This window comes from Zootoca vivipara, chromosome 4, assembly GCF_963506605.1.
Source record: "Zootoca vivipara chromosome 4, rZooViv1.1, whole genome shotgun sequence".
Classification (NCBI taxonomy): Eukaryota; Metazoa; Chordata; class Lepidosauria; order Squamata; family Lacertidae; genus Zootoca; species Zootoca vivipara.
The window spans coordinates 97,195,702-97,209,299 of record NC_083279.1 but is presented as its reverse complement, the minus strand read 5'-3'; the positions used below and the strand labels follow the sequence as shown (position 1 = coordinate 97,209,299).

Sequence of the window (13,598 nt, the reverse complement as noted above, 5' to 3'; positions counted from 1 at the left end):
AAAAACACAAAATAGCAAAAACAGACAGACCTCAGTGTAAACACTCAAAACAGAGCACATTCAACTTCTGAAAAAAGTTCGCAAACCTGAACACTTGCTTCCGGGTTTGCAGGGTTTGAGTTCCAAGTTGTTTGAGTACCAAGGCGTTTGAGAACAAAGGTACAACTGTACTGCAGATCTGTAAATACGCCTCTGCATTGTTGGCCTCAACTTGTTTAGTTGTTTAGTCGTGTCTGACTCTTCGTGACCCCATGGACCATAGCACGCCAGGCACTCCTGTCTTCCACTGCCTCCTGCAGTTTGGTCAAACTCATGTTGGTAGCTTCAAGAACACTGTTCAACCATCTCGTCCTCTGTCGTCCCCTTCTCCTTGCGCCCTCCATCTTTCCCAACATCAGGGTCTTTTCCAGGGAGTCTTCTCTTCTCATGAGGTGGCCAAAGTACTGGAGCCTCAGCTTCAGGATCTGTCCTTCCAGTGAGCACTCAGGGCTGATTTCCTTCAGAATGGATAGGTTTGATCTTCTTGCAGTCCATGGGACTCTCAAGAGTCTCCTCCAGCACCATAATTCAAAAGCATCAATTCTTCGACGATCAGCCTTCTTTATGGTCCAGCTCTCACTTCCATACATCACTACTGGGAAAACCATAGCTTTAACTATACGGACCTTTGTCGGCAAGATGATGTCTCTGCTTTTTAAGATGCTGTCTAGGTTTGTCAGCAAATGAGCTGGTTGCATCTATTTGTGGGGCTGGGGTTTTATCTCCCCAGACCAGTAGTCATAAAGAAGGGAGGACCAAAATCTGGCAAAAATTAGCTTTTATTTCTTTGAAGAAAAGGGGGTCAAGGAAAGGAACAAAGGTATGGGCTTTCAGGGGCTGGGGTTGGTGTTGCTCAGGTCAGGAGGGCGCGCCTCAACATATCCTTCTTGGCCGGGGTGAGCCTTTGGGGGAAGAGGATGTCGAAGTACATGATGAGGTCCCCCTTGCAGGTGGGGTCGCTGGCCAGGGGCATTCCCTCTCCTGGCACCACCTTGTAGTACTTGGGGCTGAAGGGAAAAGAGAGGCCGTACTCAGATTCAGCAGCTGGTGGGGGGTGGGGAGAGAAAAGGGGCCACCCCCCCAACAGAGAAATAATAATAATTTACTATTTATACCCCACCCATCTGGCTGGGTTTCCCCAGCCACTCTGGGCGGCACCCAACAGAATATTAAAAACACTATAAAACATCAAACATTAAAAGACTTCCCTAAACAGGTGTCTTCTAAAAGTCGCATCGTTGTTTATTTCCTTGACATCTGATGGGATGTCAAAAAAAATCAAGATTGCAACAAAAAAAATCAAGATTTCACACAGGGTAAGGAAAGGAAGTCCTTAGGCGTTGATTATTTCCTTGACATCTGATGGGAGGGCGTTCCACAGGGCGGGAGCCACCACCGAGAAGGCCCTCTGCCTGGTTCCCTGTAACCTCCCTTCTCACAGGGAGGGAATCGTCAGAAGGCCCTCAGAGCTGGACCTCAGTGTCCGGGCTGAACGATGGGGGTGGAGACGCTCCTTCAGGTCTACTGGACCGAGGCCGTTTAGGGCTTTCAAGGTCAGCACCAACACTTTGAATTGTACTTGGAAATGTACTGGGAGGCAATGTAGGTCTTTCAAGACCGATGTTACGTGATCTTGGCCGCTCCCAGTCACCAATCTAGCTGCCGCATTCTGGATTAATTGCACTTTCCAGGTCACCTTCAAAGGTAGCCCCACATAGCCAGAAGCTTGCAGGGCTGGATTTGGCCCCCAGGCCTAGGGTTCCTGACCCCTGGCCTACACGATGCCCATGGAAGCGTCTTCCTATGTCTTTCAAGGGAGGAGGGCAGCACATTGGCTAACTGGGTGCCTCTGTCTTCTTCAGTTTCATACCCTCCTTCCTGCGACTGGGATCCTGGAACGTGGTGATGTTTGTGTCCCTTGAGCAGCTGAAAAGACTGATGGTTCTGGCCCAGGGCTTTCAAGGTCAGCACCAACACTTTGAGTTGTGCTCAGAAACATACTGGGAATCTTCCCACCCCCTCTTTGCTGGCTGGCATGTAGCTTTGCATCGCCACCTGCAAGGCTCAGTTGTATATGGAAAGCGAGCAAATCCTAGAAACAGAGAATCGTAGAGTTTGAAGGGATCCCCCGAGGGTCATCTAGTCCAACCCCCTGCAATGCAGTAATCTCAGCTAAAGCATCCATGACGGATGGCCACCCAACCTCTGCTTAAAAACCTCCAAGGAAGGAGAGTCCACCATCTGCCGAGGGAGACCGTTCCACCATTGAACAGCTCTTACCATAATAAATTATTTATTATTATTATTATTTATTATTTATACCCCGCCCATCTGGCTGGGTTTTCCCAGCCACTCTGGGCGGCTTCCAACAGAAATATTAGAATACACTAATTTCTTAAAGATTAAAAGCTTCCCTAAACAGGGCTGCCTTCAGATGTCTTCTAAAAGTCTGGTAGTTATTTTTCTTTTTGACATCTGGTGGGAGAGCGTTCCACAGGGCGGGTGCCACCACCAAGAAGGCCCTCTGCCTGGTTCCCTGTAGCCTCGCTTCTCGCAGGGAGGGAACCGCCAGAAGGCCCTCGGCGCTGGACCTCAGTGTCCGGGCAAAGCGATGGAGGTGGAGACGCTCCTTCAGGTCTACTGGGCCGAGGCCGTTTAGGGCTTTAAAGGTCAGCACCAACACTTCTTCCTGATGTTTAGTCGAAATCTCCTTTCTTGTAACTTGAAGCCATGGGTTCGAGTCCTACCCTCCATAGCAGGGGGGGAAACCAAGCTTGTTTTAGAAAGGTCTCCCTCAAAAGGTGGTGGACTCCCCTTCCTTGGAGGTGGGGTGGCCATTCATCATGGATTCTTTATAGCTGCAATTCCTGCATTGCAGGGGGCTGGACTAGATGACCCTTGGGGAACCCTTCCAGCTCTACAACTCTTAGGGTTCCATGATTCCTCCCCTTCTGGGACAAGGACTGTTGGCCGCAGGCACTTACTGTACAATGTCGTTGAGAGGGATGTTGAGCAGCCTTTCGTCCAGGGTCTTCACATCCACGGTGCACCCGGTCAGAGCCTGCGAAGCAAAGTGCCGGAGGCTGAGGGCAGGTTATTTTACCTATCTATTAGATCTAAATATTGCCTTTCATCGTAAGATCTCAGGACGGTCCACAGAAAACCAAGCTTAAGGTAGCCTAAATTTCTGACAACTGAGGCACACTTAATTTCCGGATTACAATGGGAGTCGCACTTTATGACTCCTGCGCAGAGAAGCTTGGCTTTTGGCTTACGTCCAGCATTTTGAGGACGGCTGGCTCTGTGGAGGAGCCCATGCTCCCTGCTCCTGCGTGAGGGCTAGGCCTGCCTGGAAGCAGAACAGGGCTTCACACAGAGAAGCGACGGGAAGCCTCCTTAGAATAATAGAATCATAGAGTTGGAAGCGACCACAAGGGCCATCCAGCCAAGCAGGAAACACCATCAAAGCATTCTTGACATATGGCTGTTAAGCCTCTGCTTAAAGACCTCCAAAGGAAACTCCACCACACTTCTTGGCAGCGAATTCCACTGTCAAACAGCTCTTACTGTCAGGAAGTTCTTCCTAATGTTTAGGTGGAATCTTCTTTCTTGTACTTTGAATCCATTGCTCCGTGTCCGCTTCTCTGGAGCAGCAGAAAACAACCTTTCTCCCTCCTCTATATGACATCCTTTTATATATTTGAACATGGCTATGTCCTTGGTGGGGTGGCAACGGCTACAATCCCAAGACTGAATGGGTGCTGCAATGACACCAAGTGTGTGGACGGGAGAGGATTGGCGATGTTGACAAAAGCAGGGAGGGACACGCACCTCTTCTCGCTGCATGCAGGAAACCTCCCTAAAGCGCCCCCCCCCCCAAAGCGCTTCCCTCCATGCAGGCAGGCTGCTCTTCAAACGCGGGTCTGAAATGCCCCCTGAGACATTTCATTCCCAAGCTGCCAGAGCTCACTGGTGAGAAAGAAAGGAAATTGAGGCTGGAGCCGAGGTGTCTGCCTTCAGAAGAGGCTGCCCGCTGCCACTCTTTGCGAGTCTCTGCTCGGCAGTCTTCCGTTAGCTCGGTGTGTGTGTGTGTGTGTGTGTGTGTGTGTGTGTGTGTGTGTGTTACTGCATGGATCCTGAGAAGAAGGTTAGTCTGCTAGACCCAGTAACATATAGTAAGCAGAAGGGGCATTATTAGCCAACCTGGGGAGAAAAAGGGGGATAGTCTGGCTCCCTGGATTACCTTCCCCAGAGGGAGCGGGGCCACATAGATCAGGTTGTCGTCTTCTCTCTTAAATCTGGGGTGGATCTTCTCCTTGACGATGAAGATGATGTCTGCTGGGATGATGTTTGGGCCCTGGAACGAAACGCAGGAAGAAGCCCAAAGGGCGCGTGGGGTTCAGACCCAATGGTTGTCCCCGGCATCTGCAGGGAGGGCAGAAGGTAAGACCCACTGACCCCTTTGCCCACTGTGTAAGGTGGGAAGGGTGCCCACACAGGGGCAAGTCTGGCCCCAGCTCCCCACCCCAAAAAACAACCAAGCGCTGCACTGGTTGGACTTCAACCTGATGTTATAAAAACCCATGGCTCCAGTCCAGAGAAAAACCGCTCATGCTACAGCTATTGAGGTTGGTGGCAGGGGAAGCAACAACAACAACAATTTATTATTTGTACCCTGCCCATCTGGCTGGGTTTCCCCAGCCACTCTGGGCGGCTTCCAACAAAGATTAAAAATACATTAAAATGTCACACATTAAAAACTTCCCTGAACAGGGCTGCCTTCCGATGTCTTCTAAATGTGAGGTAGTTATTTATCTCTTTGACATCTGATGGGAGGGCGTTCCACAGGGCGGGCGCCACCACCGAGAAGGCCCTCTGCCTGGTTCCCTGCAACCTCACTTCTCGCAGGGAGGGAACCGCCAGAAGGCCCTCGGAGCTGGACCTCAGTGTCTGGGCTAAATGATCCGGGGTGGAGACGCTGTGAGAATTCCCTCTCATGGGGACTAACTTTAGCACAGGGTCGTGCGAGGTAACCCTCGAGTCGGAATCATTCTTCTCGTAACAGCAAATATTGAGATGCAATCGTGGGCAGGGGCGCTCCAAGATTTAAGCAGCCTCTCTCCTCCCTCGTTCCCCAAGATAGCATTACCTGGTCTCCCTCCTCTTGAAAGGTGATCTTGGTTCCTTGCTTCCACCCTGAGCGCACATCGATGGTCAGGATCTTGTCTTTGATGGTGGAAGCATGGCCGTCCTCATTCATGACCTGAAGGGTTTAGAGAGGAGTCATGGAAGTTGCTGGGTGAGTGGCCGCCGAGACCATATAACACCGGTCCTGAAAGACCTACATTGGCTCCCAGTACATTGGTGGTGGCCTTGAAAGCCCTAAACGGCCTCGGCCCAGTAGACCTGAAGGAGCGTCTCCCACGCCCTCCCACCAGATGTCAAGGAAATAACCAACGCCTAAGGAGTTTGAATCCCGACAAGACAGAAGTACTGTTTGTGGGGGACAGGAGGCGGGCAGGTGTGGAGGACTCCCTGGTCCTGAATGGGGTAACTGTGCCCCTGAAGGACCAGGTGCGCAGCCTGGGAGTCATTCTGGACTCACAGCTGTCCATGGAGGCGCAGGTCAATTCTGTGTCCAGGGCAGCTGTCTATCAGCTCCATCTGGTACGCAGGCTGAGACACTACCGGCCCGCTGACTGTCTCGCCAGAGTGGTGCATGCTCTAGTTATCTCTCGCTTGGACTACTGCAATGCGCTCTACGTGGGGCTACCTTTGAAGGTGACCCGGAAACTACAACTAACCCAGAATGCGGCAGCTAGACTGGTGACTGGGAGCGGCCGCCGAGACCACGTAACACCGGTCTAGAAAGACCTACATTGGCTCCCAGTACGTTTCCGAGCACCGTTCAAAGTGTTGGTGCTGACCTTGAAAGCCCTAAACGGCCTCGGTCCAGTATACCTGAAGGAGCGTCTCCTCCCCCATCGTTCTACCCGGACACTGAGGTCCAGCGCCGAGGGCCTTCTGGCGGTTCCCTCACTGCGAGAAGCCAAGTTACAGGGAACCAGGCAGAGGGCCTTCTCGGTAGTGGCACCCGCCCTGTGGAATGCCCTCCCACCAGAGGTCAAAGAGAACAACAACTACCAGACCTTTAGAAGGCATCTCAAGGCAGCCCTGTTTAGGGAAGCTTTTAATGTTTGATGGATTTCTGTATTTTAATATTTTGTTGGAAGCCGCCCAGAGTGGCTGGGGGAACCCGGCCAGATGGGCGGGGTATAAATAATATATTATTATTATTATTATTATTATTATTATTATTATTATACTTCTTTCCTTACCCTGCGTGAAATCTTGATTTTTTTGGTGCATCCGTAGAACAAGTCTTCCAGTGAAAGGTAGAGATCTCTCTCGATCGGAGGGTCCTTCTTTTTCACTCCCCTCCCACGCAGCCCCCCAAACGCCATGTTGACTTCAGCCCCTTCTGCAGTGTAGAACTCTAAGCAAGAAAAAAAATCAGTGTCGGGGGATGTGATTGTTATTTGTTTACACATCACTAACTGAAAAGGGAGGAAGATGCCTGCCTGGGTGCCACCACTAAGAAGGCCCCTATAAATACTCAGAATTGTGGCAGCTGGACAGTGTTCTCAGAGCCAGTGCAGCTGGTAAAGCACTGGATGAATATGCTTCCATGGCAAGGTCCCCGTGAGGAGCCTCGCTGCAGCATTCTATGAAGAGGTATAGAAATGAAATTAATAATAACACTGCTAATAACAAGTAGGTAGCCGTGTTGGTCTGAGTCGAAGCAAAATAAAAAAAAATCCTTCAGTAGCACCTTAAAGACCAACTAAGTTTTTATTTTGATATGAGCTTTTGTGTGCATGCACACTTCTTCAGATACACTTGAAACAGAAGAGCCAGACCCTTATGAATATTCAGAGGGTGGTGGGGGTGGGTGGGAATGGGTGATGGGCTGATAGGAGTGGTAAACCTGTTGATGGCTGTTAACGACTGCTGATGACTGCAATTGGTCCTGCGGGGGGAAAAGCAAGGGCTGAGGCGCTAAAGAAAGCTTGATCATGCATAATGAGATAAGAATCCTATGTCTTTGTTCATCCCAGGTGGCTCCATGGTTTTAAGCTTGGTAATGAGTTCCAATTCAGCAACTTCTCTTTCCAGTCTGTTTCTGAAATTTTTCTGTAATAAAACAGCTGCTTTGAGATCTGAAGAAGTGTGCATGCACACAAAAGCTCATACCAAAATAAAAACTTAGTTGGTCTTTAAGGTGCTACTGAAGGATTTTTTTATACTGCTAATAACAAGTTCTCTTCTCTTGAACAGTCTTCTCAAAGCTACGAACATGAGTTTGACCAAACTGCGGGAGGCAGTGGAAGACAGGAGTGCCTGGCGTGCTCTGGTCCACGGGGTCACGAAGAGTCGGACACGACTAAACGACTAAACAACAACAAATTATTATTATTATTTATTTATTTATTTATTTATTGTTATTTATACCCCGCCCATCTGGCTGGGTCTCCCCAGCCACTCTGGGCGGCTTCCAACAGAAAAATGAAATAAGATAATCTATTAAATATTAAAAGCCTCCCTAAACAGGGCTGCCTTCAGATGTCTTCTAAAAATCTGGTTCACTTTTAAACCCGTTCACTTTTAAACCCGGATTGTAAAATGGGTGAAATCACACTGGGAAAAACTCTGGGAGAGGGACTTGGAAGTTTACAGCATGTAATTCTTTGAAGGAGGACTACATGAACGTGATTCACAGATGGTATTTAACTCTGAGGAGGCTTGCTAAGATGTATAAGACTGGGGGAAAGTATTTTATGTTAACGGAGAAAATCTGAGGGCTCCCTTGGACAAAGCAACAAGGACACCAGCCAGTAATATCAGAGCAAAACAGCAGCCATTAGGCTTGGTCTTTATTGGGGAGTTTGGATTTGATTTCCCGCTTTATCACTACCCGTAGGAGTCTCAAAGCGGCTAACATTCTCCTTTCCCTTCCTCCCCTACAACAAACATGGGGTCACGAAGAGTCGGACACGACTAAACGACTAAACAACAACAACAATAACAAGTTCAATTGCAAAACAAACAAACAAACAAAACTGGGCACCTAGACATTCCATTGTGGCAACCGTAACCTAGGTCTAAGGTGCCATTTGGCGATGAGTTTATGTATCTGAATTTCTAACACTGCTCATAGCGAGACGGACAAAGCCTGAGTTTAGGGTGGAGAGATGTGACCTAGATAAAAAAGCGGCAAGCTGGAGAGAGAGAGAGCAAGTCGGAGCATCCTTTGAGAGTAAAGTTGGATTTCTATGGGAGAAACAAGACCTTCTTGAGATGTTGATGCTGTGAAGCCCTCCATCGTAGGCTCAGGTTGTATATGTGGTGTAAATAAATAAACCATATATCCTAAAGACGCCACAGTCTCCGCTGCCACTTATTTCCAAAAGCAAACCACAAGCCCTGGGAACCCCTGGAATCTTGCACCGATCAGAGATTGGGGTGGTGGGAAACCCCATACTTTTCTACGCCCTGAGCACCAGACAGCGCCAGGGTTCTTAACCTACTTCCCTGCAAGGATGCCAGTGGCATTTGCGAGTTGCCATCTGATTTTGCTAACCGCACCCCCTGCCCCTCACACCGTGGAAAGGGCTCTGTCTGATCTGGAAAATGCTCAAAAGCAGGGGAGATCCGAGATGCATCGAGTATCTTGACAAAATGTGGCGCTCGGGCCTACCAGCAAAGGGGTTGTCTCCTCCAAAGAATTCCCGGAAGACCTTCTCGGGGTTTCCGTGGAACACATAGCCTTCTGTCCAGGGGGTGTCCACCGTAAACTCCAAAGGGATCCCTCCTTTGAGACCTTCCTCGGCAAATTTGTCGTAAATGCCCTTCTTCAGTGCTAAGGAAGAAGGAGATACAGGTGGGGAAGGGATGGAGGCAGACAGGTTGGGGCGTGGAAGGTGGACTGCCTGGTGTTCTGATCTACAGAGAGCAGTCCTCTAGTGGAAGGACTGCCAGGTCCAATCCAGTTTTAAAGGTAAAGAAGCCCAAGAAGGAAAAGGAGGAGGGGCCTCAAAGTTTGCAGCTGGGCAGGAAACTGAGCAGGCAAACAGCTCGCCTGGTCACCGTCCTCCCCACAATGGTGAGATGTCTTTTTATGTACAGTACTCATTTCTAAATTTGCATCTACAGGTGAAACTCGGAAAATTAGAATATCGTCAAAAAGTGCATTTATTTCAGTAATGCAACTTATAAGTGAAACCAATATATGAGATAGATGCAAGACATGCAAAGCAAGATATGCCAAGCCTTTATTTGTTGTCATTGTAATTATTTTTCATTAGGCGGGTCAATTATAAATGGAATGCAATTAATGAAACGGCGATGTTTGTTTTTGTATTGTTGTAAGTATTTGTTTTATTACTGTGGAATTTCCAAAAGAAAGCATTTGTAAAAATTAAAATAAAAATAAAAAATAATAAGTTGCATTACTGAAATAAATGCACTTTTTGACAATATACTAATTTTCCGAGTTTCACCTGTATACATATAAAGTAGTTCATCTGTGTCTCTTCCTGCTTTGACGAAGCATTAAGTGCCCCCCTCCCCCCCCCCCCGGCCCTTTTAGGCACCAGGCATAAATGTTCCTTTTCAAAAAAAGGCCATTGGCTGATTAATATTCTACAGCCTTTCAAGTGTGTGTGTGTGTGGTATTGTTTGTTGTCAAAATGCAACATAAACCATGAGAATAGAAAATGCTACATAGAACGAGGCAGCAGATAATCAGAAGCAGCAAATTCCCAAGCAGGGAAACATTCCAAATCCAAACCCTTAAAAGGCTTCTGTGCTTTAAAAGCTAGGGAGAATTAAAAATAAATAAATTCTTCCAGCATTGGAGGGGGGAGTAGGTAACAGGCAAGCTTCCCTAGGAAGGCCACAGAGTCCCGCTCATAGCCACTTGGTGGGGGCACCTGGAGAAAGGCCCCTGGATCACGTTCGGAACCTGGGCTTCCACTGCAATAGGGAAGCCTTTTAATGTGCAACGTTTTATTATTTTCTAAATAAATTTTGGAAGCCGCCCAGAGTGGCTGGATCAGCCCAGTCAGATGGGTTGGGGTCCTAATACTAATACTAACACAGTGGCGCCTCGACTTACGAATTTAATCCGTTCTGAAGACACCTTCGTAGGTCGAAAAATTCGTAGGTCGAAAAGCGGCACTGGAAACGCGATTTCCCATAGAAATGCATTGGAAACGGAAAAATTCGCAAGTCGAAGAAACCCTATCTAAAACCGCCGCAGTTTCCGTTCGGATTCGTAAGCATGCGGCCATTTGCCCCATTCGTAAGTCGAAAAATTCGGTTGTCGAGTCGTTCGTAAGTCGAGGTACCACTGTCCTAATTTGGTTAGTCGTGTCCGACTCTTCGTGACCCCATGGACCAGAGCACGCCAGGCACTCCTGTCTTCCACTGCCTCCCGCAGTTTGCTCAAACTCATGTTCGTAGCTTCGAGAACACTGTCCAACCATCTCGTCCTCTGTTGTCCCCTTCTCCTAGTGCCCTCCATCTTTCCCAACATCAGGGTCTTTTCCAGGGAGTCTTCTCTTCTCATGAGGTGGCCAAAGTATTGGAGCCTCAGCTTCACGATCTGTCCTTCCAGTGAGCACTCAGGGCTGATTTCCTTCAGAATGGATAGGTTTGATCTTCTTGCAGTCCATGGGACTCTCAAGAGCAGGCATCCCCTCCAGATGTTTTGGCCTACAACTCCCATGATCCGTAGCTAACAGGACCAGTGGTCAGGGATTATGGGAATTGTAGTCCAAAAGGGCCTTTAACCTTACTACAAGACCACCACATATGATAAAAAGAACCTTCTTTCTCTTTACTTTTCCAACACTTGTTTGATTTAGATTTATACATTTTTGCCAGTTTACTCAGTGTCAGATACCGACGATAATTTTCATGTAATTTTCATGTTGTTGTTGTTGTTTAGTCGCTTAGTCGTGGCCGACTCTTCGTGACCCCATGGACCAGAGCACGCCAGGCACTCCTGTCTTGCACTGCCTCCCGCAGTTTGGTCAGACTCATGTTTGTAGCTTCGAGAACACTGTCCAACCATCTCGTCCTCTGTCGTCCCCTTCTCCTAGTGCCCTCCATCTTTCCCAACATCAAGGTCTTTTCCAAGGATTCTTCTCTTCTCATGAGGTGGCCAAAGTATTAATACTAATACCTATACTGTACTAATACAGTGGTACCTTGGTTTAAGTACACAATTGGTTCCGGAAGTCTGTACTTAACCTGAAGTGAACTTTCCCACTGAAAGTAATGGAAAGTGGGTTAATCCATTCCAGGCGGGTCCGCGGAGTACTTAAACTGAAAGCACTCAAACCGAAGCGTACTTAAACCGAGGTACGACTGTACTAATAATACTAATACTTGCACCCCGCCCATCTGATTGGGTTGCCCCAACCACTGTGGGCAGCTTCCAACAGAATACAAAAGAACACAACACAACATCAGATATTAAAAGCTTTCTGATAAAATAAACGGCAGCAACACATCTGTTTAGTCATTAAATACTAAGGCAATGTCTTCGTGTGACATCGGCAGAGGGCCTTTCCCAAGACACACAAATGAAGCGAATCCCCTCCTACTCACGATCACTCAGGACATCATAGGCTTCCGCAAGCTGCTTAAACTTTTCTCTGGCCCATGGCTCCTTGTTCTTATAGGGGTGGTACTTCAAGGCCAGCTTCCGATAGCTGCAAAACAGGACAGAGGGGCTGCTGCGATCACAGGGTGCAGGCGAAGCGGTCTTGTACCAACTGAGACGGCTGGCCAATGGAGCTGAGTACTGTCTACAGTGCCAGGTATGGCCAAACTTGGCCCTCCAGATGTTTTGGGACTACGACTCCCAACATCCCTGACCGCTGGTCCTGTTAGCTAGGAATGATGGGAGTTGTATTCCCAAAACATCTGGAGGGCCAAGTTTGGCCATGCCTGGCACAGACAGCAAGCATCTCTCGAGGGTTTCAGGTGTGGGATATTACCAGGCTTACCTGGAGTCTCTCTCTCTCTCCCTCCCTGTAGTACCGTATGCTCCCCTGCTCCCTTAAATATATACATTTGAATTCTCTTTAGCTTTTTAGATTTTAACAGGCCTGAAAGCACTGGCCAAGGGTGTAATCCTTCCATTCAACTAAAAAAAATTACCAATCTTATTCACACTTTACACTGGCGTTGTCTCTGGGCAAGGAGATGGGGGGGCATTGTCTTTTGGTTTGGGGTGCCATCAATTGCTACTCACACAAATACACACCCTCCTTTAAGACCAACTTGGTTAATTCCAACCGGGGGTCAGATCCACACACCCATCGACTTCCATCTGTGAGTCAGATTCGTCTGCCGAAATGAATGTGCACGAATGGCCAACCAGAGAACGTATACAAATTTAATTAATAATAATAATAACAATAAGATGATTATATCATTGAAAATTAGGGCTGCCATATGTCCGGGTTTTCAAAGGTGGAATTGCTCAACAACTTTCAGGTTAGGAAAAGCTCAACAACTTTCGGGGTCTCCTGGTTTTTACTTTTTGAAATATGGCAACCCTACAAAATGCCCGTATCATGCCTCAACGAGACGTTTCGATCATTAAACCTCCAGCATCTTATCAGCATCAGAAAATGCCTTCCTGCAAAGAAGTCCTGAGATCCAACAGACCCAAAACATCCGTTTTTGCTGGGGCAAAAGGAGTTTCCCGTGTGCAGCGCATTACTGTATAGCAAGTCCTGGCAATCAGTTTGTCGTCTGCTTGGAGGGGGATTCTATGAAATGGGTAACCTGATGTCATGGTGATTGACAAGGTATGTGGCCTGTGGTGGACAGGGGAAGGTAAGGATCCAGCCCACTGCTCTCAAGCGGATCTGTTTCCAGAGCTGGGAGAAAAGGCTTGGGGAGGCAAGGAGAGGGGGCTGGCAGGAATCAGGGGCCAAACATCCCCTGGAAAAGCGGCATGCAATGTAAGGTACCCCTAAAAAAAAATTATATAAAAAACTGGTATAAATAATAAGTACATCGCGCGCATAGATAGGGGAACATGTGCACGCAAACGCCACCGCGTTGATCCCGCATGTGACCCAAGTACACACGCGCAGACCCGTGTCCCGCAACCCCTCCCGGGTCTCACGCCTTCTTGATGTCCGCATCCTTGGCGCTGCGGGTGAGATCCAGGACGGCGTAGTAATCCTGACCCATCGCGGCGCAAACTCCCCGGCCAGGCCAGGCCCGGCCCGCCTGCTCTACCCACTCGACACCGCTGCTTCTCCCGTTGCTAGGGACGCCGCCCGGCCCCGCCTCCCCCGCCGGGCGCGGTGCATGGCGGGAGTCGTAGTCCCTTGGCGCAGCCGCCCGCGTCCGGAACCCCATTCTCAGCAAGCTTTGCTATTGCTGCGCCGCCGCGCGCATTTGCTGCATGGTTGCTATTGCTGCGCCGCCGTACCCACCCACCACATGCACTTGCTGCATGCTTGCATTTC

At 48.7% G+C, this 13,598-nt stretch overlaps 1 protein-coding gene across 2 annotated transcripts; it reads right to left on the bottom strand.

The window, feature by feature from the left end:
- Window positions 1-799: 799 nt before the first annotated feature.
- DNAJB13 (DnaJ heat shock protein family (Hsp40) member B13) lies at window positions 800-13,402 on the bottom strand. 2 transcript variants are annotated; one of them, XM_060274049.1, is made up of 8 exons: window positions 13,250-13,402; window positions 11,716-11,819; window positions 8,798-8,959; window positions 6,378-6,535; window positions 5,189-5,302; window positions 4,283-4,396; window positions 3,024-3,100; window positions 801-1,046 (listed from the first exon to the last, which is right to left on the bottom strand). In XM_060274049.1, exons 1-8 carry the CDS (start codon window positions 13,315-13,317, stop codon window positions 893-895), a joined length of 951 nt encoding a protein of 316 aa, XP_060130032.1. In that variant the 5' UTR covers window positions 13,318-13,402; the 3' UTR covers window positions 801-892. The 2 variants fall into 2 exon arrangements, with proteins under 2 accessions (XP_060130033.1, XP_060130032.1); XM_060274050.1 differs by lacking the exon at window positions 8,798-8,959 and having other exon boundaries at window positions 800-1,046.
- Between the last annotated feature and the right edge of the window lie 196 nt (window positions 13,403-13,598).